General features: G+C 43.7%; 2 protein-coding genes across 5 annotated transcripts in view; one reads left to right on the top strand and one right to left on the bottom strand.

The window, feature by feature from the left end:
• Window positions 1–24,287, bottom strand: part of LOC103671874 (two pore calcium channel protein 1-like) — a 52,084-nt gene extending 27,797 nt beyond the window's left edge. Inside the window, exons 1-3 of one of the 4 annotated variants that reach the window (XM_040623181.1) lie at window positions 24,165–24,287; window positions 23,067–23,262; window positions 19,979–20,178 (exon numbers count right to left, since the gene is read on the bottom strand). Coding sequence is in view for 1 of the 4 variants with exons in the window: in XM_040623179.1 (XP_040479113.1) it covers window positions 4,156–4,230 (75 nt within the window). In the remaining 3 variants the exon portion in view is untranslated. Of the gene's footprint in view, window positions 1–4,155; window positions 4,291–19,978; window positions 20,179–23,066; window positions 23,263–23,742; window positions 23,794–24,164 lie in introns of those variants that run through there. The other 3 variants (XM_040623180.1, XM_040623182.1, XM_040623179.1) reach the window with 3 other exon arrangements.
• On the top strand, window positions 24,272–25,297 carry MTLN (mitoregulin). Its single transcript, XM_040623183.1, has 2 exons — window positions 24,272–24,637; window positions 25,198–25,297. Exon 1 carries the CDS (start codon window positions 24,331–24,333, stop codon window positions 24,499–24,501), a length of 171 nt encoding a protein of 56 aa, XP_040479117.1. The 5' UTR covers window positions 24,272–24,330; the 3' UTR covers window positions 24,502–24,637; window positions 25,198–25,297.
• The last annotated feature ends 471 nt before the right edge of the window (window positions 25,298–25,768 follow it).

Below are 25,768 nucleotides of genomic sequence, written 5' to 3'. Positions count from 1 at the left end.
TCTTATATGCTTCGTATTCTCACGGCACTAGGGCAATAACTAACTTCTCTGAATTTTCTCTTTCTCCTCTTCTTCTAGCTGTCACATTTTCTTGCCTCCCCCCAAGATGTGAAAATGTATTTAAGATTTTTGTGTTTTCTCCTTCAGCCCTCTTGACCCTGTGAACCTTCATTCTGCGGAAAGGTGGATAACTTAGAATCGCTTAGGGAGAGAGGGCGGAGAAAGTGCAGGGGGTTAGGGAATGATCATTTCCAGAAGCTCTTAGGAGAATGCAAGGAAGTTCCTTCCCTAAGACCCCAGTGTAGGAATAAACAACCAGAAGTTCCAGATACCTTTAAGTCAGACAAGAACCTTGACAAAGTTGTTGATAGAAGTGCTTCAAAAAAAAAAAAAAAAAGCTGATATGTCACATTTAGATATATAAGAAAATTAACCAAACTAACCACAACCTAAGGTAAAAAGAAGTTACTGTGAATTTTAAGGAAAATTCTCTCCCATCTCAGTTTTTCCATCTGTCACTACTAGCACTATACTTCCTGTCTGTCTCTCTCTGCCTCCCTTCTTTGCCCCCATAGGTTATGGGCACACTGACGCCCAGAATAGAGGTGATCACTGCTTTCCCATGCAACCCCCATTCAAAAGCTCCTAGTGACTTCTCTTTGCCTAGAGTGCCCGCAGATCAAATGTAAAACTTGGCATTTAGGGGCTCCACAATCTCCCCTCTCTCCAACTTGGTCTCCCTCATTTCCCTACAGTAGCCTTCTTCTCTGGCTGAAACTAGAGGGTACATTGCCCACTGTCCCACCACCAGCCCCACTTCCACACCTAAAACCAGGAGTACCCTTTCTAGAACTTTCCTTCATGGGGGGCCATCTCAAATCTCACTTCCTGCATGAAGACTGGCAATACCAGCAGCTTCCATTCCCAAACGGAAAGACTGCCAAGAGTAGCTGGAGTTATAAAGTATATCGTGGGCATTTCACACGATAGTTAGCTAGCTGCTAAGGGTAAGCTGGGGCATAGCAGCCATGGCAAGACCATGAGAGAAGAGGTAGCAGTTAGCTGTTAGTATAAACACCTCATGTCCCTCTGTGCAGAAAGACCAACACCCTGCAGGCCAAGGGCAGCCTAAAGATGTGTTTTGTTTGGCCCAGAGAGTGCTTTATGGATGCTGGCTACTAATTCAATTTTTTTAAAAACTGGAGCTTACACAAAAATTTGAACTTCTGGTTTCTCTTTGAAAGGTCATAACATCTGGCAACGTTGGGCTCTATTTCAATATGTTTTTGCTACCCACCCTGATACTCAGGTCACCTGAATAAACACTCATTATTTTTTCAAATTCTGTGGGTCGGCCAGGCAGTCCTTCTGGTCTAGGCCAACTTAGCTGATCTGTATGGTCAGTCTGGAGGAGATGGCCTAAGACAGCCACACTCACGTGTCTTGGCCATGTGGATCATGCAGCAGGCTAGCCAGGGCTCTTCCACATGCTGGTGGTCAAAGGGTCCCCAGGAGCATCAGGAGAGCAAGCACCAATGCTCGAGTATTTTTCATATCTCTGCTTGTGTTGCATCTGCTAATGTCCCATTGGCTAAAGCAAGTCTCATGGTCAATGGTCTCAAGGGCTGGAGAAATTGATTCCATCTCCTGATATAAGGAGTTGCAAAGGTGCATTGCAAATGGGATTGTATCCAGGATGGGAAAAGTCTGTGGCCATTTTTGCAATCTATGATAACCCCTGTAGCCACAACCAACTGGAAGTAGATAACCACGGTCTTCTTCGGGCAAAAGACATGCCCTCCACGTCACCACAAGCCCCACTCTCCTGAGTGGCTGAGTCGTTCCCACCTAGGCCACTGGCTTAATGTTCCTCCCTGGCCCCTGTGGGCACTTCAGCTTGTGACCGCCTGATATAACTAATCCTCTCCCAGGCCCTCCTGGTTACTCCCATTTTCCTCCTGCAAAAAACTTCTCCGCAAATCACTATAAAGGAACACCAGGAGACCGAGAGCCTGAGCCAGGGTATTCTAAGACTTGAATGAAAACTTTTAAGAATAAGAACATTCAAAGAGAAGCACATAAAATATGAGAGGTGATCACGCAGATCATAAAGTAACAGCATACAGGACATGCGCTCTCAGCCTTGGCTGTACTTTCAATACTTGGTAACTTTAAAGTTACTGTTACCCAGGCCTCACTCAGACCGACTAAATCAGAATCTCTGTGGTAGGGCCTGAGCCCAGATACAGTTCTAAAAACTCCCCAGGTAATTCTAACCAACAGAAAGGCTGAGAATCACTAGCATTGGGTTATTTCAATTTCAAAGCTGAAAGTGCTAGTAAAAGTACCAAAGGAGTGGACTGCCACCTTAGAATCTGCCAAAAGACACACCAGGCAGAAAAAGGATCTAAAAAAGTGACTTGAAAGGAGAGGGTGGAAATGCATTTCCGATGACTAGGCAGTTTTTTATTAAGTGACCCCAAACTAACCACGTCTTCATAGCTACCAAGTGTCTTAGGTCAGAGCCTTGCTTGGCTTAATGACTCAATCATCGCTGTTATCTCAGAAAATGAGAGGTTCTGCTAGAATTATCAGTTGGTACCAGACTCCTTGCCTTTTATGCCTGCTCCCCTGGGAGAGGTCTTTGAAAGACACTGAGGCATAAGTATGTGATTCCTGCAGGCGCTCATTAAGCCAAAAGCCTCACCCAGGATCAGCCCTCCTTGCATTTCTTGAGGTCTCGGATTATTAGTTTTTTACATTCTTCTCTATTTAGACAAAGAAACATTAAGTACACATCAAGTTTCTCTTGCCACAGAAAACTCTGGTGATCACAGGTTCATCATTGTGCAGAATGAGGGGAGCACTGCCTGGGTTGGGTCAGAGCTAGGGACCAAGAATCCTTCCCCTCCTCTTTCTCTGACCAGCTTTCCTCTACCTTTAAGGAGACATGGTAGAATTCACCTGTTGGAAGTGGCCAGGCCTCTTTGAGAGACCAGCAGGCCAAAGAGGGAGGCCAATGCACCAGGCAGGGCTTTTAAACCCCACACAAGCGAGCCTGCCTGGTGGACTCCCTGAAGCAGGCTACAGGAGCCCACAGACAAGAGGCAGGGGCGATACCAGAACAGTGCAGAGCAGAAGTGGCTCGCTCAAGGAGGAGAGGAAGAGGGACTAAAACACCCTTCACTTCCCACCCCCTTGCCCGACCAGAAGGAAAGGCAGCACACAAGAACGTTCCCACCTGAAGCCTGGCTGTCTTTACCGTGTACCAAGCACCGTGCCCTGGGCCTCACTGACAAGTCTTCAGACTCCTCCGAGGCGGGTATGACTTATCATCCCCACCTTACAGAGGGGAAACCGGAGGCTCCACCAGGTAACGGGCCCCCTCATCTTGTAATTCACCGCTAGGATTTTCTGAGTCAGAGCAGGGGCTCCAACGACTGGAGTTCTGTTTCTCTCTGCACTCTGAGCTCTTATCCAGCGAGAGGAAACAGTCCAGGAATGACTGCTTGGAAGCTCCACGTCTTCCAAAGACGTGCAGAGCTGAGCCCATCTGCTTCGTCCCGAGGGGATGAGAAGAGCCGGGGCTGCATCAGCAACTCCCAGAGCCACATCCTGCAGCCTCTTTCCGGGCGTTTCCCTGCAGGGGGACCCTCCGATGTTTTCCTGCCGCCATGGAGCACAGTGCGGCGAGCACGGGCCACCCTAGACCCCGGGACGCGCAGGGGCGCGCTAACTTGGCACCGGACCCCCAACACGGAGCCCGGGCGCGCGTTCCAGCTCTGCCCCCGCCCGGGGGAGGCGGCTCCGGGTGGGCTCAGGAGGCGCGGGCGCGGACTTGACAGCCCCCCACTCCAGCGTGCAGGGCTGCGGCCCAGGGGCGCGGATCCCGAGAGCTCCAGCCGCCTGTGCGCTTCCCAGCGGAGCAGCCCAGGTGCCAGGGCTCCTGCGGCCCAGAAGACGGAGTCAGCCCCGCGGCGGAGGAGCTCCTCGCCCGCCTCCCTACACGGGGCCCTTATTCCCAGCAGCCGGCGCTGGTTTTGCGCGGAGTCGCGCTCGGCCGGGAGGGAAAGCTCTGGACCGGAGACTCTGCCGTCGGCGCGCGCCGCCAGCCCTCGAGGCGTCCTGCGAGCGCGGTGGCCGTCGCCCCCTTACCTCCTGGGCGGGCGGCTCCTCGGAGGGCTGCGGGTGCAAGCGGCGCACGCCCGCGGCTCGGCCAGCCCCAGGCATCTCGGCGACGGCGCGGCGGGCCGGGATGCGGGAGCGTCGGGGCCGCCGCGGCGGACTCTGTCCTCGGGCCCCGGGAGGCCCGGGCTGGGCGCGCTCCGCTCGGCCCTTCACGTGACCACGGCGGGGACGGCCCACGGCGGGGACGGCCCGCGGCCGCCCCGAGGGCGGAGGACCAGCGGCGGGCGCGGCGGTCTTCCAGGCTCTGGCCCCTTCCCCGCCCGGCCTCCCGGCCGCGCTCCGGAGGCAGGGGCGGGTACGCGGAGCGGGCGGGAGCGGGCAGCCGAGGGGCCGCGGGGGACGAGCTCTGGCTGGTGGAGGCGTGGGTTAGAGGCCCCCCTGGCATAAGGCCCCCACCGTGTGCAATGGAAGCACCAGTAAAATAGTTGTTTTGAGAATTAAATGAGTTACTATATATATTCAGTGGCTGCCACTGGCGAGGGCCCAGTAAATGTTGATTCCCTTCCTCTCCTAGTGGAGACCCCGGGGAAACCTGGGTGTGGACTCAGTGGGGCCTCCTAGGGCAGATACTTTTGGGGAGGGGGCGCAGACCCTCCTCCCTTCCCCCATGGTGCCCCCAGTTCCAGCTTGGCCAGGAACTCAGCGTTGCCAGAATTGATGAATTTTCCAGAAAAAGCAAAAATGCAGATTTTCATGAGACTGTTCCTGATTTTTTAAAAATGTTGGTCATGAATTTATTATAACAATACATATAAAATACTGGAGGCCAATTCTTAGATGAGTCTTGGCCAGCAGGGCCCGTGGCCCCGGACCCAGTACCAATCAACTTCACTGACCCTTCCCAGAGAAAGAGGCGGCCTGGCAGGGCTGGGACTGGCCCTGGTCACCCAGCAGGAAGCACGGTATCCTCTTAGGTGGTCCATCCGGACTCTGTGCTAGGTATTGATGGCTACCATGGTCCAACTCAGAAACTATAGCAAGCAGAATCCTGCCCCACTCCTACCCAACCCCCTACCAAAAGATTGCACATCCTACTCCCTGGGACTATGAATCTGTTACTTTACTCCTCAAAAGAGATTTTGAACATGTAATTCAGGTCACTCATCAGTTGATCTTAAAATACAGAGATTATCTTGGATAATTTGGTTGGCCCAAATGGAATCACATGAGCCCTTAACAGCATCAGAGAAAAGCAGAAGGGGAGGTGAGAGATTGGAAGCCCAGGAAGGGTTCCATGTGCCTGGCCAGGATGCTGCTGCCTTGAAGATAGAAGGGAAATGCAAGGAACTGAATTTGGCCAACAATCTGAATGAACCTGGAAGCAAATCCCCCCCCACCCCCACTGCAGCTTCCAGAAAGGAACACAGCCCTGCCTACACCTTTACTTCAGCCACGTGAGACGCAGGACATGGAGTCCAGCCATGCCTTGCTGGACTTCTGACCTGTAAGACTATGGGATAATAAAAGGATGTTGCTTTAAACTCCTAAATTTGTGGCAATTTGTTACACAGCAATAGAAAATGAATACAGGACACCAGCCTGCCCTTCAATGCCAGAGTTGAGTTCTAGCCATGAGGTTGGCCTGCTGTGAGAGCACCATCTAGCCCCAGTCCCTTCATGGGCATGCCAGGCACTGTGTCTGCCACTGCCCACCTCCTCTGATTATTCCCACACAATTCTAATGTCACATCCCCTGAAAGCCCTTCCTCCACTTCTCCCAGCCAACGGATCGCTTCCTCTCTGTGGTCCCATGCTCTTCATGAAAATGACCACATGGTGCCTCAGTTCTTCTATCTGTATATGCTGTCCCACCCCACTAGGACAAGCACCTGGCAGAGGAGAGGGCAGGAAACTTTCATCTTTGAATCCCCACTTCCTGAACAGGCAGGCATATGGTAAGCAGGTGAAAGGGCAAAGCAGAATTCATACCAGCTTGTACCCAATGACCCATGTCTACAGGATGTCTGAAATAATTCTTATAATGTTTATTGTGAGGGACGCCTGGGTGGCTCGGTCAGTTAAGCATCTGCCTTTGGCTTGCAGGGTCTTGGGATCGAGTCCTGCATCCGGCTCGTTGCTCAGTGGGGAGCCTGTGAGAAGCTCTCTGCCTGCCACTCCCCCTGCTTGTGCTCTCTCTCACACAAATAAATAAAAATCTTTTTAAAAAATGTTTATTGTGAGGATCAGCATAAAACTCTGCACACCCTTGAAAAAAAGATAATTATTCTATTTCTATCTCAAGTGGTGACTTATGGAATGGTTGTTTAATGGCAGGTCTTTTAAAATGGCTTTTTTTTTTTTTTGGTAAAATGTAAATGTATTCATTGTAAAGAGTTGAAACAACTAATCGACAACTATTAACCAGTTTGGGTGAACATCCTTCTCTACATCTTTCTTTACCTGCACACACATGAACATGCTTGAACGCAGCTCTGTGCAAATGAGATTATTTCTCCCCTGCAGACACTGCTGACCCCCGCCCTCCTATCCACACCCTACCCACCCAGGAACCCAGACTCGGTTAGGCCTCCATCCCATCTCCCACTAGAGGATGATCCTGCTTGGCTTAAGCAAATCTCTACAGGGTGTTTTCCCAGCAACAGTTATCAGTCTGCCTAAAAGTAGTAGCTCAGCCTGCCTAAAAGAAGCTATGGCCCACAAGGAGTGACTTCTTTCTCCCTCTTCCTTGCCCTTGTCCTATGAATGTAATATAAAAAACATAATTTCCAACAGCCACTGGCGAGCATCCTGCAGCCAGCCTCAGGTGAAGCTGATGCTGCAGGTGGCAGAGCAGAGAGGTGCACGCAGCCAGGTCTCTGATGGCCTCGTGGAAAGACTTTTTGGCACCTTCCTCCCCAGAACCATCTGATCTTTGAACTTAGAATTATGTAAGCTGTATTATACAGCCCAGGAGACAGAATGAAGCTGATCTGTATGGCTGGTAAGAAAAAAATCTGTAAGATATTAAATGGGAGAGTAGTACCCTCCACAGAGGTTGGTATCTTTTGTAGAAATTTTTTAAAGGATGCATTTACCTATACTTTCTGATAAATGACCTAAATATGTTCCCCGACGGATACGTAAGTAAACTGCCATGGGTGCCTACCTTTGAGCACACAGCAGAGAGTAGAAGCTTAAAGGGAGAGATACTTTTTCCTTGTATACTTTCCTACAAGGTTTCATTTTTAACTATATTTCTATTTTACTTTCACATGTTTGCATACGGTAAAATCAACAATTTTGCCTATTTAATGAAAAAAATATTTTCTGTAATGGAAAAATTTAAAACTCTGGTAATAGCGCCTGAGAATGTTTATTCCTGCCAGCATCGCTGCTGGTGGGGAGAATGCACCTCTGTNNNNAAAGAATGAAACAGATTTAGAAAGCACAGCCTTTAGACGCCGGTTACCAAAACGTGCACCCTGTAACAGTAACTTTGGGGTACTGTATAAGTTTGCTGGGGCCGCCATAACAAAATACCACAGACCAGGGGGCTTAAACAATAGAAATTTGCTTTCTCACAGTTCTGGAGGCTAGAAGTCCAAGATCAAGGTGTTGGAGGGTTGGTTTCACCTAAGGCCTCTCTCCTTGGTTTGCAGACGGCCACCTTCTCCCTGTGTCCCCACGTGGTCTTTCCTCTGTGCATGTCTGCATCCCAATTTCTACTTCATATAAAGTCAGCAGTCCTGGATTAGGGCCTACACTCATGACCTCACTTTAACTTCATTATCTTTGCAAAGACCCTAACTCCAAATAGGGTCACATTCTGAGGTACCGGGGGCTAGGAATTCAACATATGAATTTGGTTAGGGGACACAGTGAAGCCCATGACAGGTACTAATTACCATATCCCCACTTTGGAGCCAAGAAAACAGGCTCAGAAAGGAGAATCGACCTGCCCCAGGCCACACAGCTTGAAGGTAGTCGCACTAAGATCACAAACCCAGATCTACTGGCACAAAGGCTGGGAATTATCGCTCTGCTCTGTACAGAAGTAGCTGTTAGGTAGTTTCAGTAGAGAAAAAGTCAGTCCATATTTAACCCAAGGATTCTGCCTAATTTTATTTGCCAATTATCTCCTAGAATTGCATGAGATTTGGTGCAGTGTAAACACTGCAATGCAGGAATCAGGACATGTGGGTAAAGACAACATCATTGACAGTAGAGGGCAAATCTTCTCAACTCATCTACGAGACAATACACCAGCAAGGCCTGCTCAGTCTTTGACCCCATCTCCTTCTCCTTTTCTTATTCACTCTGCTCCAGCCTCATTGGCCTCCTTTCTGATTCTCAAACATTCTGCAGGGCCTTAGCTCCAACCATTCCCTCAGCCTGGGTTACTCATTCCCCAGCACCCAGCTATTCTAGTGTTTGCTGAGATCCCACTTTCTTAGGGAGACAGGCCCTGTCTTACTTAACTCTCCAATCCACTCCTGCCCTCCTGCTGCCCTCCTTTTCTGATCTTTTACTTTCCTGCTTTGCCCTTATCACCTCTACTGTACCATATAATTTTTAATCTCTTAGGTTTATTGTTTAGTGTCTGTTTATGCCTGATAGAATTTACTGTCTATAAGGGTGGAAATTTTTATTTTGTCCACGAATATTTCCCAAACATCTGCAACAGTGCCTGAAAAATAGAAACTTTTCAACAAGTATTTGTTGAGAGAGAATTTTTAGAAGTGGTATGACATGGTTTCAATCAATACCTTGCAATTAACCACAGAAAAGAGGATGTGGAAGGCTGTTCCCAAAGGATACTATTTTCTCAAGGCTCCTCCCCTCCCTTAGGGGGCCCAGAGCCCCATTTTGCATCTTGCCTGTGCCCTGATGGGAAGATGGTCACTTGTTTATTCTCCCTCAAGCGGAAGGGCTGTTGCCAGAGCTCCAGTCTGACCTAGCTATGTATCCTTTGGACCATGAGAGAGTCCAAAAATAAAGTCTGCTGTCTAAAACACCGGTCTATTAAAAATTGAGAAATTTTATAAACAAAATTGAGGCCCAATACTAGAAAAGACAAAACTATAGGGATATAAATCCAACTGGTGTTTTCCAGGAGCTGGGATCGGAAGGAAGGGATTTGGCTGTAAAGGGGTCATAAACTTTTTGGGGTGTTGGAAATATTCTATATCTTGATTATGCTGGCTTATGTGACTGTATACATTGGGCATATCTTAACGAATTATAAAAAGGGTATATTTTACTGCATGTCAAGTACACTTCACTAAACTTGACTTATAAAAATAATATGGAGGTAGGGAAATGTGTAAGAATAAGATGTAATAAGATTGGCCATGAGTTGTGGGGATGAGTGATGAGTACACCTGTTTTTGTATATATTTGAAATTTTCCATATTAAAAATTTTAAAATAAAATACATCTAAAAAATATATGCAAGACCTCTTCATAGAAAGCAATAAAACTTTACTGAAAAAAAATGAAAGAAGATTGATTTTTCATAAGGGTATCAAGACCATTAAGTGGGGGAAAGACAATTCACTTTAACAAATAATGCTGGGACAACTGAATATCTATATGTAAAAGAATGAAAGTGGATACTTAATTCACTCCATATACAAACATTAACTCAAAATGAATAAAAGACTTACATTTAAAAGCTAAAACTATAAAAACACTGAGAAGAAAAACATAGGGGCAAATCTTTATGATCTTGGATTTGGCAATGGCTTCTCCAATATGACACCAGAAGCACAAACAACCAAAGAAAAAAGAGATAAATAAAAAAAGAGATAAATTAGACTTCACCAAAATTGAAAACTTTTGTGCTTGAAAGAACATTATTCAGTAAGTGAAAAGGCAACCCACAGAATGGAGGAAAATACTGTATCTGAAATCATACACAGGTATCCTCTGCTTTTTGAAAGTTCTCATCAGGCCACTTAGCTTTTCTGAAAGACCTACATTAGTACCTGTTTTTACTAACCGCAAGAAATCCCAAGAGGATTTTCAATTTTATAAAAAAGATGAAAAGCAAAACTAGCATTCAGCATCGGTTTTGCCGTGAGCTGTTGTAGACACTGCGTGTACCCTGAGCAGCAAGAGTGGCGCCACCAGATGCGTTCCCTCGGAACTACACTCAGCATCTCAGCATCCAGCCGCCATACTTCTGAACTATGTCTTCGAGCATATATGCTTTATCTCAACTTATTTTGTGCATCCATTAGCAAAATGTGTCCTAAGGTATCCGAAAAGACTAAGAGGTTATTTTTGGAGTCTAGGAACACTCAAAAATGTTTCCATATAAGTTGACCCTTGAACAACGTGGGTTTGAACTGTGTGGGCCCAACTTACACGCAGATTTTTTTTAAGATTTTATTGATCTATTTGTCAGAGAGAGAAAGCACAAACAGGGGGTGAAGCAGGCAGAGGGAGAAGTAGGCTCCCCACTGAGCAAGGAGCCCAACGTGAGACTCAATCCCCAGGACCCTGGGATCATGACCTGAGCCGAAGGCAGACGCTTAACCGACACCTAGGCGTCCCTATACGCAGATTTTTTTGAGACAAATACAGTATAGTATTGGAAATGTATTTTCTCTTATGATTTTCTTAATAATATTTCCTTCTTTCTAGCTCACTTTATTGTAAGAATGCAGTATATAATAATATAACATACAAAATACGTGTTTACTGTTTATATTATTGGTAAGGCTTCCAGTCAACAGTAGGCTATTAGTACTTACCTTTTGGGGAGTCAAAAGTTATACATGGATTTTTGACTGCACGGGGGGTTGGCACCCCTCACCCCATGTTGCTCAAGGGTCAACTGTAAATTAATAGTAACTGCTTCTTCACTTTACACCATTTCAGATTTCATAGGAATATTCTGCTTTTGGATAGTGGGGAAAGCCTGTATCTGATAAGGTCTAGTATTCAAAATACAGAGAACTCTTACAACTCATCATCATCATCAACAACAACAACAAAACACAGGAACCCAGGTTTTTAAAGTGGGGTAAGGACATTTCTCCAAAGAAGAAATGGCTGATAAACACACGAAAATATTCAACCTCATTCATCATTAGGAAAATGCAAATCAAAATCACAATGACATACCATTTCGCATTCAGGAGGATATCCATAACAAAATCAAAAATAGAACAAAGTTGGAGGACTCACATTTCCTGATTTTCTTTTAAGTAGGCTCCACACCCAATGTGGTCACATTTCCTGATTTTTAAACTTACAACCAACCTAGAGTGATCAGTGTAGTACTAGCGTAAGAACAGACAGATCAAAGGAATTGAACAAAGTCTACAAATAGACTCTCACATACATAATCAATTGATTTTCAGCAAGAACCAAGGCCATTCAATGACAGAGGACAGTCTTTTCCACAAATGATGCTGGGACAACTGGATATCCACATGCAGAAGAATGAAGATGGACCCTTACCTCATACCACATACAAAAATGAACTCAAAATGGATCAAAGACATAGGGGGGCACCTTTATGACATTGGACTAGCAATGATTTCTTGACTATGACACCCAAAGCACAGGCAACAACAAAAATAGGTAAATTGGACTTGATCAAAATGTAAAACTTTTGTGCATCAAAGGATACTATTAAGATAGTAAAAAGACAACCCACAGAATGGGAGAAGATATTTGCAAAGTATATATCTGATAAGGGATCAATATCTAAAATATATAAAGAGCAACTAAATTCAACAACAAAGAAAATGCAAACAACGCAATACAAAAATAGGCAAAAAACTTGAATAGACTTCTCTCCAAAGAAAATATACAAAAGGCCAAAAAGCACAGCAAATATGTTCAACATCACTAATCAGAGAAATGCAAATTAAAACCACAATGAGATACCACCTCACACCCATTAGGATGGCTATTACACACACACACACACACACACACACACGCACACACACGCACACAAAGAAGGAAAATAACACGTGTTGGCAAGAGTGAAGAAATTGGAATCTTGGTGCATTGTTAGGAGGAATGTAAAATGGGGCAACCTCTATGGAAAACACAGTGGGGTTTCCTCAAAAATCTAAACATAGAATTACCATATGATCCAGCAATCCCACTTCTAGATATATGCCCAAAAGATCTGAAAGCAGGACTCAGACATATACTTGGATACCAATGTTCACAATGGTAGTATCATAATAGCCAAAAGATGGAAACAACCCAACCCATCTGTCAGTGAATGAACAAAGAATATGTGGTATTTACATAATCTGTAGAAATTATTTAGTTGCAAAAAGTAATTAAATTCTGACACATGCTACAATATGGATAAACCTTAAAAACATGTTAAATGAAATAAGCCAGACACAAAAGGACAAATACTGTATGATTCCATTTATATGAGGTACCTAGAATGGGTAAATTCACAGAGATAGAAAGTATAATAGAGGCTACTAGGAGCTGGAAAAAAGGGAGAAGGGAGAGTTATTTAATGGAGACAGAGTTTCTGTTCGGGATGATGAAAAAATCTGGAAATGGATATTGGAATGGAGTTGGAATGGCTACACAACATTGTGAATGTACTCAATGCCACTTAAAAATGGTAAAAATGGGGGCATCTCGGTGGCTGAGTTCATTAAGCAACCGATTCTTGGTTCCAGCTCAGGTCATGATCTCAGGGTTCTGGAATCGAGCCCCACATCGGGCTTCCTGCTCAGTGGGGAGTCTGCTTGTCTCCCTCTCCCTCCACCTCTACCCCCGCTGACAGTCTCTCTCAAATAAATAAATACATCTTTAAAAAACTGGTAAAAATGACAAATTTAATGTTACATACATCTTACCACAATTAAAAATTTCAAAAATACTGCATTTACATTACAATTCAGTCTTTATGCTGTAAAATTCTATGGGGTTTGACAAATGCCTAATGCCACGAATCAATCATTACTGTATCATACGTAATATTTTATCACCCGAAAAAATCCACTATGCTTTACCTACTCAACACATCTCCCTCCCCGCAAACCCACGGTAACCACTGATCTCTTACTGTCTCTATAGTTTTACCTTCCCTAGAAGCTAAGTAACTGGAATCATGTAGTATGCAGCCTTTCAGACCAGCGTCTTGCACTTAGCAATATGCATTTAAGGTTAATCCATGTTTTCCCATGGCCTGATAGCTCATTTCTTTTTATTGCTCAATAATATTCCATTGTATGGATGGAGCACAGCTTGCTTCTCCTTTCACTTATTAAAGGACATCTTGGTTGCTTTCAAGTTTTGGCAGTAATGAATAAAGCTGCTGTAAATACTCCTGTGCAGGTTTCATGTGGACATGATTTCAAATTAGTTAAGTTTGTCTTTTGTTTTTTATTTTCAAGTTAACATATAAAATTAACTTTAAAAAGTTGGTAATTTTTTAAGCTTTAACACACATAAATTTGAGTAACCACCACCACAGATACAGATAAAGAAACTTCGTGACCCTCAAAAATTCCTTTGTGCTACCCCCTTGTGGTCAAGTCCTTCTCCTTCCCGAACCCTCAGCAACCACTGATCTGTTCTCCAATCTATAGTTTTGCCTTTTCCAGAGTGTCATATACACAGAATCCTAATGCTTTGAGTCTGGTTCCTTTCACACAGCAAAATGCTTTAAAGACTCATCCCTGTTGCTGTGTGCATCCAGAGTAATTCCCTTTTACTGCTGGGTGTGTTACATACAATGGATGTACCACAGTTTATTCATCATTCACCTATGAGAGGACATGTGGGTCTTTCCAATTTTTGACTACTATGAATAAAGGTGCTAAAAACATTAATGTACAGATTTGGGGCAAAGATAAATTTTCATTTCTCTAGGGCAAATTTCTGAGAAGGGGATGGTCAACAGGTCAGTGCATGTTTAACTTTTACAAAAGACTGATAAACTGTTCTCGGAGTCACTATACCATTTTGCATTCCCACTGGCAATGTATAAGAGTTTCAGTTTCTCAGAACCCCAGACAACATGCTTGGTATTGTCATCTGAAAAATGTTTTAGCTGTTCTAACGGGTGTGTAGTGTTATCTCATCACGGTTTTAATTTGCATGTCCCTAATGACTAAGGACGCTGCACATTATTTCAGGTGCCTATCTTCTGTTTATCTTCTCTGGTAAAGTACCTGTTAAAATCTTTCCCAATTTTATATGGCTGTTTTCTAGTGTTGAGTTTTGAGAGCTCCTTGTGTATTATGCATACAGGTTTTATTGGGTGTGTGATTTTTAAATACTTTCCCCAGTCTTTGGCTTGTCTTTTTACTTTCTTAATAGTACCTTTGGCAGAGCAAAATTGTGTAATTTCGATCAAGTTCAATTAATGATCGTGCTTTTGGTATCATAATAAGAATTCTTTGCTTAACCCAAGTTCATGAAGATTCTCTGTTATGTTTTCTTCTAAAAGTCCATAGCTTTATGTTTTGTAGTTAGGCCTATGATATGTTTTGAATTAATTTTATACACGGTATGAGTTGAGGTTCAAGGTTCATATTTTACTTATGGATGTCCAATTATCCAGCACCATTTACTGAAGACCATCCTACACCTACCAAACTGCCCTCCTCGTCAAAAATCAATTCACCATATTTAGGCTGGAATTTATTCTGTTCTATGTTAGTATCTTCTAAATGTTGAAGCAAAGAAAGATCTTACGCCAACTGTACCTGTAAGCAAAGGTTAACAAAAATCCTCTGTACGGGCAAAATTGACCTTGAGTTAATTTTCTAGCCCCTTTTCCCTAGAAACCTCACAGAGCTGGGACTTCCACATTCTTTATGGTAAAAATGAGCCCTGACTGGTAAAATTCCTCTGACTGGTGTGTAAATGCCTGGCGGGAAGCCGTGCCTCTGGGTTTCCCCGGGTATGGTGACTTGTAACTGGGACTTGTGGCCCTGGAAGCTCTGCCTGCAGAACTACGTGCAGGACACTGGTTCCTAGTTGGGACATGAGCTTGGCTATCACCCCCACCTTTAGGATCTCATTCTCTCACATTTAAGCATCCACTTGGACAGCTCTGTGCACAGCTAGGAGACTACTGCTGAAGAAACACAGCAGACTGCCAGGTCAGAACACCGTATCCTGACCTCTATCCTTCTTGGTGAGCCCTATGCCAAGTGTGGACTATTAAAGTCATTGAGGATGATTGCCCAGTTAGACCTAAGACCAGCCGCTGGTGAGCATTACAGTAACCAACTCATTCTGCCTTGTACCAGTTCAGGTAATGCATCTGCTTCACTGTTAAAATACCAAATGGTCGAGAATAGATTTGTTTGAAATCTGTGTGCAATTAGAAAAGTAGTTATTCTTCACTTCCTAGTAATGTCTAACCGAAACATCATCCTCTCCTCACCATAATTGATTTATACTTGTCTTTGTTCAGTGTCCTGGTAGACAAAAATAGTCAACGTTACTTGCTTTCACTTGGGAAAAGTAATAGTTCACTTGGACCCAGGAATTCACTGAAGCCTCATCTTAGTTAAACTAAGACTTTAAGAGAGGAAGGGGGCCCTGGGTGGCTCAGTCAGTTAAGCATATGCCTTTGGCTCAGGTCATGATCCCAGGGTCCTGGGATCAAGTCCCGCATTGGGCTCCCTGCTTGGTGGGGAGTCTGCTTCTCCCTCTCCCTCTGTCCTTCACCCCCACTCATGCTCTCCCTCTCAAATAAATAAATAAAATCTTAAAAAAAAAAAAAAACCCAAACAACCCAAGACCCTAAGGATCTGCTATTCCATAGGTGATCACTCTGATCCTACATATAAATGACCTTGTCTGAGGTTCCCCTGATGTGGATGATTCTAAGACTCGCTATGAGTATCTGCTCACTGACCTGGCCAAGACACGTCAGCTGAAGGAAAGACAGTATCTAAGGAGAGATTACAAATGAGCCAAAATTTCCCAAAACCCACCACTAGAAGACAGAAGGACTTCTGAGATTAACTGGGTATTATGCACAGTGGGTACCAAACTTTTCTGAAATAGCAAGAACTTCATACCATTTGACTAAGTCACACTTTTTAGAACCTCTTTCATGGAACGGAATAAGCAGCAATGGAAAAGGCTTTCTATGGTCTCACAACTTCCATCTACAATTACCTAAACTGCATTTCCCAGATTATCATAAAACTTCCTTTTTGTGTGTACACAAAAGGAAAGGTTAGATCACGACCTAAAGCTATTAGCACACAGCACACATCGAAAATCCATGGCCTAGGATTAACCCGTCTTTCGCTCCAGTAGTTAAGGCATATCCTATTTGTCTTAGAGCAAGTGAAGCCTTACCTGAACTAGTAGACACATCTTCAGATCTTGTGCTGCAACTCTTAAATCTGATGGTTAGCACATGCAGAATAGCTCTTACTTCTAACTGAGATCACCTAGCATTTTTCTGCTATTTAATTAACTAATTATGACATACTGTTCCTTTTGTCTTCTCATATACTGTTCTTTGTTGTAACACTCTGAAAGTAGCAATTAATTATTTTTTCTGGAGGCATAAATAACATTTTGTAAATAGCCTCCTGATGATTATGATCCTGCCTATAAAATTTGCCCAACTTGAGGTGATCCTCGACAACTGGAACCTCACTTTGACCTAATAAATGAGTCCAGCCCTTAGAGCTCATCAGTAGTTACGGAGAGTAGAATAACCTTGGAGCTTGCACTATTGCTCACACTCCATATTTACCTACATTTTGTTCCACAGGAGAGATGGAACAACCCATAACCAAACTTAAGGGAAAAGGGAAAACTTAAGGGAAAAACTTGGCTACTCAGAGTAGACTCAGGAAGTTGGTGGGATTTGTCTTCAAGCCTGGGAAATACTGGGTCACGATTTCTATGTGCCTTCCAGCCCCATCTTATAATATTCTTAATTATTTGTGTTTGTCCTAAAGCTCTTTAACGTCTGCTGCCCAGAGTCACAAATGCACATCAATCAAAGACAAAACAAGATGAAAACATGTTGACTGATACTCAACTGATAATCAAGACTTGTGGAAAGGAAACCTCATCTTCAAGAACGATCAGTAACAGTGATAGAACTCTGCCCAATTCCTAGAGTATTTCCTGCAATTCTAATGGATTGAAGATTAAAAAGAAAGACGGAGGAAAAATTTTTCTATCTTCCTCCAAAAAATTATTATCTGACCAAAACAATGAATAACTACTATAACCGGTTTTAAATGCATCCTGATCGATCCATGACAACATCATATCAGTAATTCACTTCTGAAAACCACACAATCAGCATGAGCTTCCTTTCAATGGGCAAACTTCTGCAAGTGAGCCAGTCATCAATGAATCACTTGCTTTCACAGTTAAAAGTTTTTAAAAAATCCCTAAACATTACCACTTTTGAAAACCCACCGCTCCCTGAACTCTGTGTGTCCCAAGACCCTGTATAAGGCCAACACTCTGCACTGCTGATAGAGACTGTGCTTTACAAGTATAGTTCTGACTGGCTTACAAAGAAATAAATCCAAAATATCTTTGTTTTAGATAGTAATGAGTGCCCTCTTTCTCAAGTACAATAGTAACATTTTATTATTTGCCTGGATTTTGTGTTGTTGATGGTATTTGTCAATTTCTTAAAGTTATGACTTGCAATTTTTCATTACAAATAAATGTTTAATTTTTATCTAAAAATAATAATTTCTTTCAACAAGTATTGATTGAGCACATATTATGAAGAAACAATGATAAACAGAAATAAAAATGGTTCCCACCAACAGTCCACTATAAGAAGCCAAACATTAACCAAATAAACATACCAAAATACACGAAACATATAAGCGTGTCCACTCCACCCATGAAAGATTAACAGCTATAGGAACTGCCCTCCCGCTGTAAACAATTATTAAAAAGTGGATAAAAGACATCAATCAATTTCAGAGGGGGTACAACAGAGAGAACAGAACTGAGACTCCTGAAAGAAAGGAAACACATGAGATCAGCCCTATTCTTGCCCTATTACCTCCTGGAAAGAGTTTTGAGGGTTTCTAAGGGCATAGTGCAGGGAGGGCAAAACCAAACACAGCTTGGCTCAGAGTCTTGCTGAGTTGAGGCAATGGAGACTGGAGTTCTGGAAAGAAGATGTGGCTGGAATTTGAAGGGCAAAGTACCAGAAATGAGGTTGCTGCACAAGGAGGGAAAAACACCTCCATGAACTATGGAATAATATCAAACTGTCATATACATGTAACTGGACTCCTCCCCCAAAAAAGGAGGCATAAAAAGATTTGAAGAAAAAAGTCAAAAGTCTTCTAAATTTGGTGAAAACTATTAAGCCCACAGATTCAAGAAACTTGACACATTCCAAACAGAATGAATTTGGAAAAACTATACAAAACATATCATAACCAAATTGTTAAAATCTCCTCAGAAAGTCTTAAAATCAGCCAGAGGAAGACAAGATTTCTTACATACAGATGAAAATTTCTTTTCTAAAATTAAGCAAGCGAAATCAGAGAGGGAGACAAACCATGAGAGACTCTTAATCATAGGAAACAAATTGAGGGTTGCTGGAGGGCAGGGGGTGGGGGGATGGGGTCACTGGGTGCTGGACTTTAAGGGCATGTGATGTAATGTGCATTGGGTATTACAAGACTGATGAATCACTGACCTCCACCTCTGAAATAATACATTATGTGTAAATTAATTGAATTTAAATTTAAAAAATTAAAAATTTTAAATAAAATTGAATTAAATTAAGCCAGAAGACAACTGGAACAGCTTTTTTTTCTTCTTTTTTTTTTTTTTTTTATTTATGTGACAGGGAGACAGCCAGCGAGAGAGGGAACACAGCAGGGGGAGTGGGAGAGGAAGAAGCAGGCTCCCAGCAGAGGAGCCCGATGTGGGACTCGATCCCGGTACGCCGGGATCACGCCCTGAGCCGAAGGCAGACGCTTTAACGACTGCGCTACCCAGGCGCCCCATTTTTTTTTTTTTTTAAATTGAAGTTGACACACAATGATACATCAGTTTCAGGTGTACAACATAGTGATTCCACTACTGTATTTGTTATGCTGTGCTCCCCACAAGTGTGGCTACCAGTGGTCCCCATTAAATGCTATTACAGTACTGATAATGGAACACCTTTATATCGCTGCAAGAAAAAACGGTCAACCTCAAATCTGCCAAACATCCATTACCATAGACTATACCGCCACTGTCTCTTGTCTGAATGAGTGCAGTACTTTCCCCACTTCCATCCATGGCACCTTCTGATCCATTCTCCCACAGAAATCAGATTAATTTTATTAATATGTTAAGAGAACCATGCAAGTCCCCTGCTCACAGAAATGGCTGCCTACTTCACTCCAAATAAAATCCAGAGCCCTTAACATGGCCTGCAAGGCCTATCGACTTTTCCTGCCTCTCTTCCACTCCTGCCACTCCAGTTCTCGCTGAGTCAGCTTCTTGAAGCCTCACAACAGTCACAGATACATCCCCTCGGCCAAGAGAAGGCCTCTCCCTCCCTTTCCTGCTTCTGTGTTGTCTCACGTCAGGTCCTGTCGGCAAAGTCTGTTGGAGGCCTTTCTTGACAATTCCCGTCCTCCCAACCACAGCGAGGCTCTGCTATGTTCCCTCCAGCATGGTACACAGCACTTTTTCATCTAAGCACTCATCAGTGTTTGTAATGCTATATTTATTTGTGCAAGGATTTGATTGTCATCATTCTCTCCCCTAGACAGGAGATCCTTGAGACTGGCTCTGCAAGGAATATGTAGCACTAAATATCCGGCACATGGTATGCACTCAGGAAATACCTACCGGAGTAACGAGTGAATTAGAGATGTCCACTTACCTCAGAGTTATGAGGAGACAGGCTGGTGTCTTATTCAGAAGGATTTTCCTCTTCTTTCGGAAAGGATCATGGGAGGCCATTCAACTGTGCATGTCTCCAGGATTACAGACCAGAGAGGTCGACTTGCAGAAATGCACGACAGCTCCTGGCAGAGAAGGATCAAGGCTCACGTTTCCCCCGGGTATTGCTTTCATTCTTGCCTATGCACCAGGGAGGAAATGATTCTCACTTGGAAATCACACAACCAGGCGCATTCACTTCGCTTGCCCACCTCGCCTAAGTCCCAGCCTCTTGGCGTGTGTACTGGTGGAGGCAGGTCAGTGAGTTCAGCACGACACCCACTCACACAAGAATGTTTCTTCCCACTTCCAAAAACTCAGGGGAAGAGAATGGGAAACAAAGGGTCTGGCAGTTAAAACTTCTGAGACACAGGGCTGTGTGCTGTGGCTCCAGGGAACAGACCCAGCCAGAGCTCTTCTGGGCCAGAACTCAAGGACCTAAGGGGATGAATGTTAATGTTATCCATGTTAACATGTTAATCATGGCAAAGTTTCATCCTTTCTGGAGGCTTTAGGGTATAAAATGACTGCTTTGTTGCATAGGGTCCTGGAGTTGCAGAGGAAATCAATTCCATTTATACACTTTAAATGAATTTATAAGCAATAAAGGTCTAATACTATAAATGGCAAACCTTTTCCCTGGGCAAGTACTTCAAACAGCAAACTCAACAATGGCAGTTAATGTATCATTCAGAAGACACTCATGTAATCAACTAACTCATTACACTTAACTATTCAGCCTGTTAATCCAAATTTAATCATCACCTCAAAGCTAGTTGACCATTATCAAGTCTACTAAAATGTTCCATTGAAAGAATGCACCCTGGGGAAAAATACAGTCTCAAGGCAGGGACACACTGACTCTTTAAAAGGGATTTAAAATCTTACACCCCTGCCTCCTTCCTAGCAGCTCTGCTCTCCCCACTGGCCAGGGTTTCCTCCTGCTAAAATAAAGGCATTCCTATGGTGTCTGCCAGCTCTAGTCACCTAAGGTTTTCCCATATTCAAGGCTTGATGTAGTATACATGTGCACATGATCTGGTTTATTTTTAGCCCAAAGGCCACTTAGGGATGAGGTAAGAATTCCAAGTGAGTTTCAAATTTGCAATAATACCAGTGGCCCAAGCACACGACTTCAAGCTGCCAACACTGGATTTAAAAATGGTCTTTGGGGCACCTAGGTGGCTGAGTCAGTCAGGCATCCCACCCTTGATCTCTGTTCAGGCCTTGATCTCGAGGTTGCGAGTTTGAGCCCCACATTGGGCTCTGTGCTGGGCATGGAGACTACTTAAAAAATATAAATAAAATAAAAAATGTCTTAGAGCTACTGAATCATACCAGACTCTTCATTTTACAAATGAAAAAACTGAGATCCAGGGAAATTTCATTTGTTCTGGTGATCCTACTTACCTTTCAAGAGCCAGTTCAGACACACACATATAAGACTCCCCTGACTACTCCTTGCTGTCATCAACCCCAAATATTTACTGACTGTGTGTTAGGTACAAGCCCCTATTGCAGGCACTTGGGATCCACCAGTATACAATTGAAACAAAAATCCCCGCCCTTGAGTAGCTTACATTGTAGCAGGGGACATGCAATAAACAGTAAGTGTAATAAATACAAATAAATACTGTAAATCCTACAGTAGGGGGAAGGCTATAAATACTATGGAGGAGGAGAATAGAGCAGGGAAAAGGAGATCAGGAGTGCCAGAGAGTGGGGGTTGGTCCGTTTGTGATTTTTAAACAGTCATGTAGGTCTTGTTGAGAAGGTGGCAGTTGACAAGAACCTAAAAGGGGTGAGGAAGTTAGTTATACAGGCACCTGGTAGAAGAGTATGCCAGGCAGGGGGACGGCACATGCAAATGTTCTCTTTTATTTTAAAGATATTTATTTATTTGAAAGAGAGAGACAGTGTGTGTGTGTGTGTGTGTGTGTGTGTGTGTGTGTAATTGGGGGGAGGAGCAGAGGGAGAAAGACAGAGAATCCTCAAGCAGAATCTACACTGAGCAGGGAGCCCAATGCAGGGCTCGATCCCAGGACCCTGAGATCACGACCTGAGCTGAAATCAAGAGCCGGACGCTCAAACTACTGAGCCACCACCAGGCGCCCCAGCACATGCAAGGTAGCAGCAGGCCTGATGAGCACAAGAAACAATGAGCACATCGGTGAGAGAAGTAAGGATTAGAGAGAAACTGAGCATGCAGAGCTCTGTGGACCACTGCTGGGGCCTTGATTTGAGCAGAAGAGTGAGAGGATCCAACTCCTGACCTCCAAGGTTCACTCTGGCTGCTGCATGGAAAACAGAATGTGGTGGACAGACACAGAAGCACAGAAACTTGAAGGGGGCTATTGCAGTGACTTAGGTAGGAGATGATGGCAGCTTGGAACCAGTGGTAGCCATCAAGTGAGGAGTAGTGAGAAGTGGTTTAATTCTGGCCATATTTTGAAAATACAACCAACAGATTTGGTTGATAGATTAGATGGATTATAGGAGAGAATGTTTCTGAGGGTTTTCTTCTTCTTAAGTCTAAGCTTCATACTTAACTAAATATTCCAATTCATCAGAATGTGTCATAATTATTTTTCCATCTTTCACTCTGCACCAAGCTGTCTGAGGGCAGATGTGCTGTATTCACATCTATATTCCCAATGCCTCCTGCAGCATTCAATAAATATTTGCCAAATAAATGATCATGAACCAAGGCAGATGTGAATTCATATTGGACCCAATACCGTCTTTACCATCTCTCTGCCAAGATGCATTCTACTTCAAGTATGAAAATCCATCTGCTAATATGAGGTCAGTCAGGCCCCAATCTAAGAGTTCAGACTACTATGCTGGTCTCTCTTTCCTGACTGTATTAGTTTTCTACTGCTGTGTAACAAATTACCACAAACAGTGACTTAAAGCAATGCACATTTATAATATCAGCCACTCATGGTTAGGAGTCCACGCACATGGTCTTCTGTTAGGTTCTCACAAGGCTACAATCAAGATATCAGCCAGGCTGTGTATGTTCTTACTTGGAGGGTGAACTGGGGTAGATTCTGTTTCCAAGCTTATTCAGGTTGTGGGCAGTTAATTTTCTTGGACCATAGAACTGAAGGCTCCAGTTTTTTGCTGTTGGCTGGAGGCATCTTGCTGCTTCTAGAGGCCACCTGCAGTCCTTTCTTCTTCAACATGTTCACTCACTTCAAGCCCACAAGGAGACTCATCAGTCTGTAAAAAGAAATGTTATACAGCATAAAGAAATCCCAGGAGTAACATCCTGGCACCTTTGCTTTATTCTATTAGTTAGAAGCAAGTCACAGGTCAAGCCTACACTCAAGAAGAAATTACACAAAAGCGTGAACATTGGTAAGTGGAAATCATCGGGGGCCGTCTTAGGGTCTGTCCACCACAATGACTTTTATCATCAGAATTTTTTTACCATTCCAACAATTCTGATCCAGTGTTAGGTCTGGCACAGTACATCCCTCTAGACTTCGCTGTCCACTATTGTAGCCACTAGCCCCATAATGTGACCAGTGTGATGGAAGAAAAGAATTTTGAACTTCTTCTAAAATTTTAATGAATTTAAATTAAATTTAAAAACTGATACTCAACTCAGTTATTGGAAAAATTTTTATGTGTCTTTGCAACAATCTGGGTATATGAATCTAACTTCTCAATGAACTTTTATGAAACCTTGATACTTACTGATCAAGTATTTCCACTGAAAATTTAGTGTTCCCATTGAGATATGCCGTTAATTATAAAATCACTAGATTTCGAAGATTTAGTATAAAAAAGGGAATAAAATATCCCATTAATCATTTTTATATTGATTGCTTGTTGAAATGATAACATTCTATATATATTGGGCTAAACAAAATACATTATTAAAATAATTTTCATCTGTTTCTTTTTTCTTTTTTTTTTTTTAATGGGTTACCAGTAAATCAAGTTACAAATACGGCTTGCAGTCTACTGCTGAGAGAAAATACAAAGAGGTATTCAGCGGACAATGAGGTTGGAAAGGCACACCACTGAAGTTAGCTAATAAGGCAAGACAACAGCTGTCTAATGATAAACAATAATCACTGTAGCCGCTCGGAGGAGGGGAAGCCGGGGACACTCACAGGCCAGCCAGACTTCGGCAAAAAGCGAGCTGGACGAAGCTGAGCGTTGAGTGGACGCGCCGCAGGACGCGCTGCGCACGCACCGCCGCGCGCTCCGCCGGGGAACGTGGGACGCCATTTGACCCTGCCGCCGCGCCGTAGGTCGGGCTGCACGCCGCCGGCTGCCATGGCGGACGTGTCCGAGCGGACGCTGCAGCTGTCTGTGCTGGTGGCCTTCGCGTCCGGAGTGCTCGTGGGCTGGCAGGCGAACCGGCTACGGAGGCGCTACCTGGACTGGAGGAAGCGGAGGCTGCAGGACAAGCTGGCGACGACTCAGAAGAAGCTGGACCTGGCCTGAGACCCCGCGCTGTCTGCCCCCGCCGGCCCCCGCGCGCCCACCTCGCCTCGCCCACTCGGGGGCTCCGGCAGGGCTCCGGCATGAGCCACCGTAGCCTCATACTCTCCTGGTGCGCGTTGCTCTTTTTGGAGAGCCGGTGAGTAGTACTTAGGGGGCGGAGAGTAAGGGGAGACGTTGGGAGCGAGCGAATACCTTGGGGTAGGAGTGCCTGTGGATGCCTCACAGGAGGTGAGGGTTTGTTTTCCCCAATAACTTGCACTGTGGTGTCCTAGTTCAGCTCACTGCGTGCCTTTAGTGGGAATGTCTTACCACGTGCAACATTGTTGCACCTTGACATTAAACTTCAAAAAGGAAAATACTGGAAAGGAAGAAAGAAAACGGACCGTGGAGGCCTGCCACCTCCTACCCCTTTATCATTCTTTTCGATAATATCCCTGGTAGACCATAGTACATCTTTGCATTCATGTTTTGTAATCTCCAATCTGAATTCTTTGGTTGTTGGCAGCCTGGTAAAGTGGAAAGACCAGTGGCCTGGAAGTTAGGAGCCTTCCATCTAGTGGTAGCTTTACCATCAGAGCTGTGAAAATTTAATTATCTGTAATACTGAATCTTACAGTTCATAGTTTACTCCACAATAGAATAATTTGAAGTTAACTTTTATATATTTCTGATTGTTTTTCTCTTTTCTATTTCCAGCAGTTTGTCGACGATGGATATAGAGCACTGGACAGATCTAATTTCTCCTTGCACTTTATGAGTCAATTTTATTTTCAAAATAAAAAAAATTTTAAACATCTTTGAATCTTCTATCAAAAGGAAAGGAGTATCTTTCCTGCCAGGCAGTTTACTTCATCAAAAGATCTGGATTCTCAGAACGGATCTATTATTGTTTTTGAGCAGGTGTCTTCTTTCTTAATCTATGCCAGTTCCTTGGTACAACTGCAAACCAGAGTTGGCCTAGTGACTGTATGAATCCTTTTGGCCAGCTGTTAACTGTTGGACCTGTTCAGGAAGGCAAGGACTGTGTAAAAATAACTGAGTTAAGGGTGACGTATATGCCCCAAGTACGGAGTGACAACATACTCCAGTTATTACTGGCAAAAATTTCATTTATATGTCATTATAGAATATATATTAAAGGAAAAACTTGACCTTCTTGACTAAAGCTTAGTGATAAATTCCAACTATTATCTAAAAATCAAGAGTAAGTGACTAAGTCCTTGGTTACTTTTGATTTGCAAGAGGTGTTTTCTATAACACTGTCCTT

The sequence above is a fragment of the Ursus maritimus genome, unplaced genomic scaffold, assembly GCF_017311325.1.
Source record: "Ursus maritimus isolate PB19 unplaced genomic scaffold, ASM1731132v1 scaffold_6, whole genome shotgun sequence".
In the NCBI taxonomy this organism is placed as follows: Eukaryota; Metazoa; Chordata; class Mammalia; order Carnivora; family Ursidae; genus Ursus; species Ursus maritimus.
Note: the sequence above shows the minus strand (reverse complement) of the source record. Positions and strands in the feature narration are given on the sequence as shown.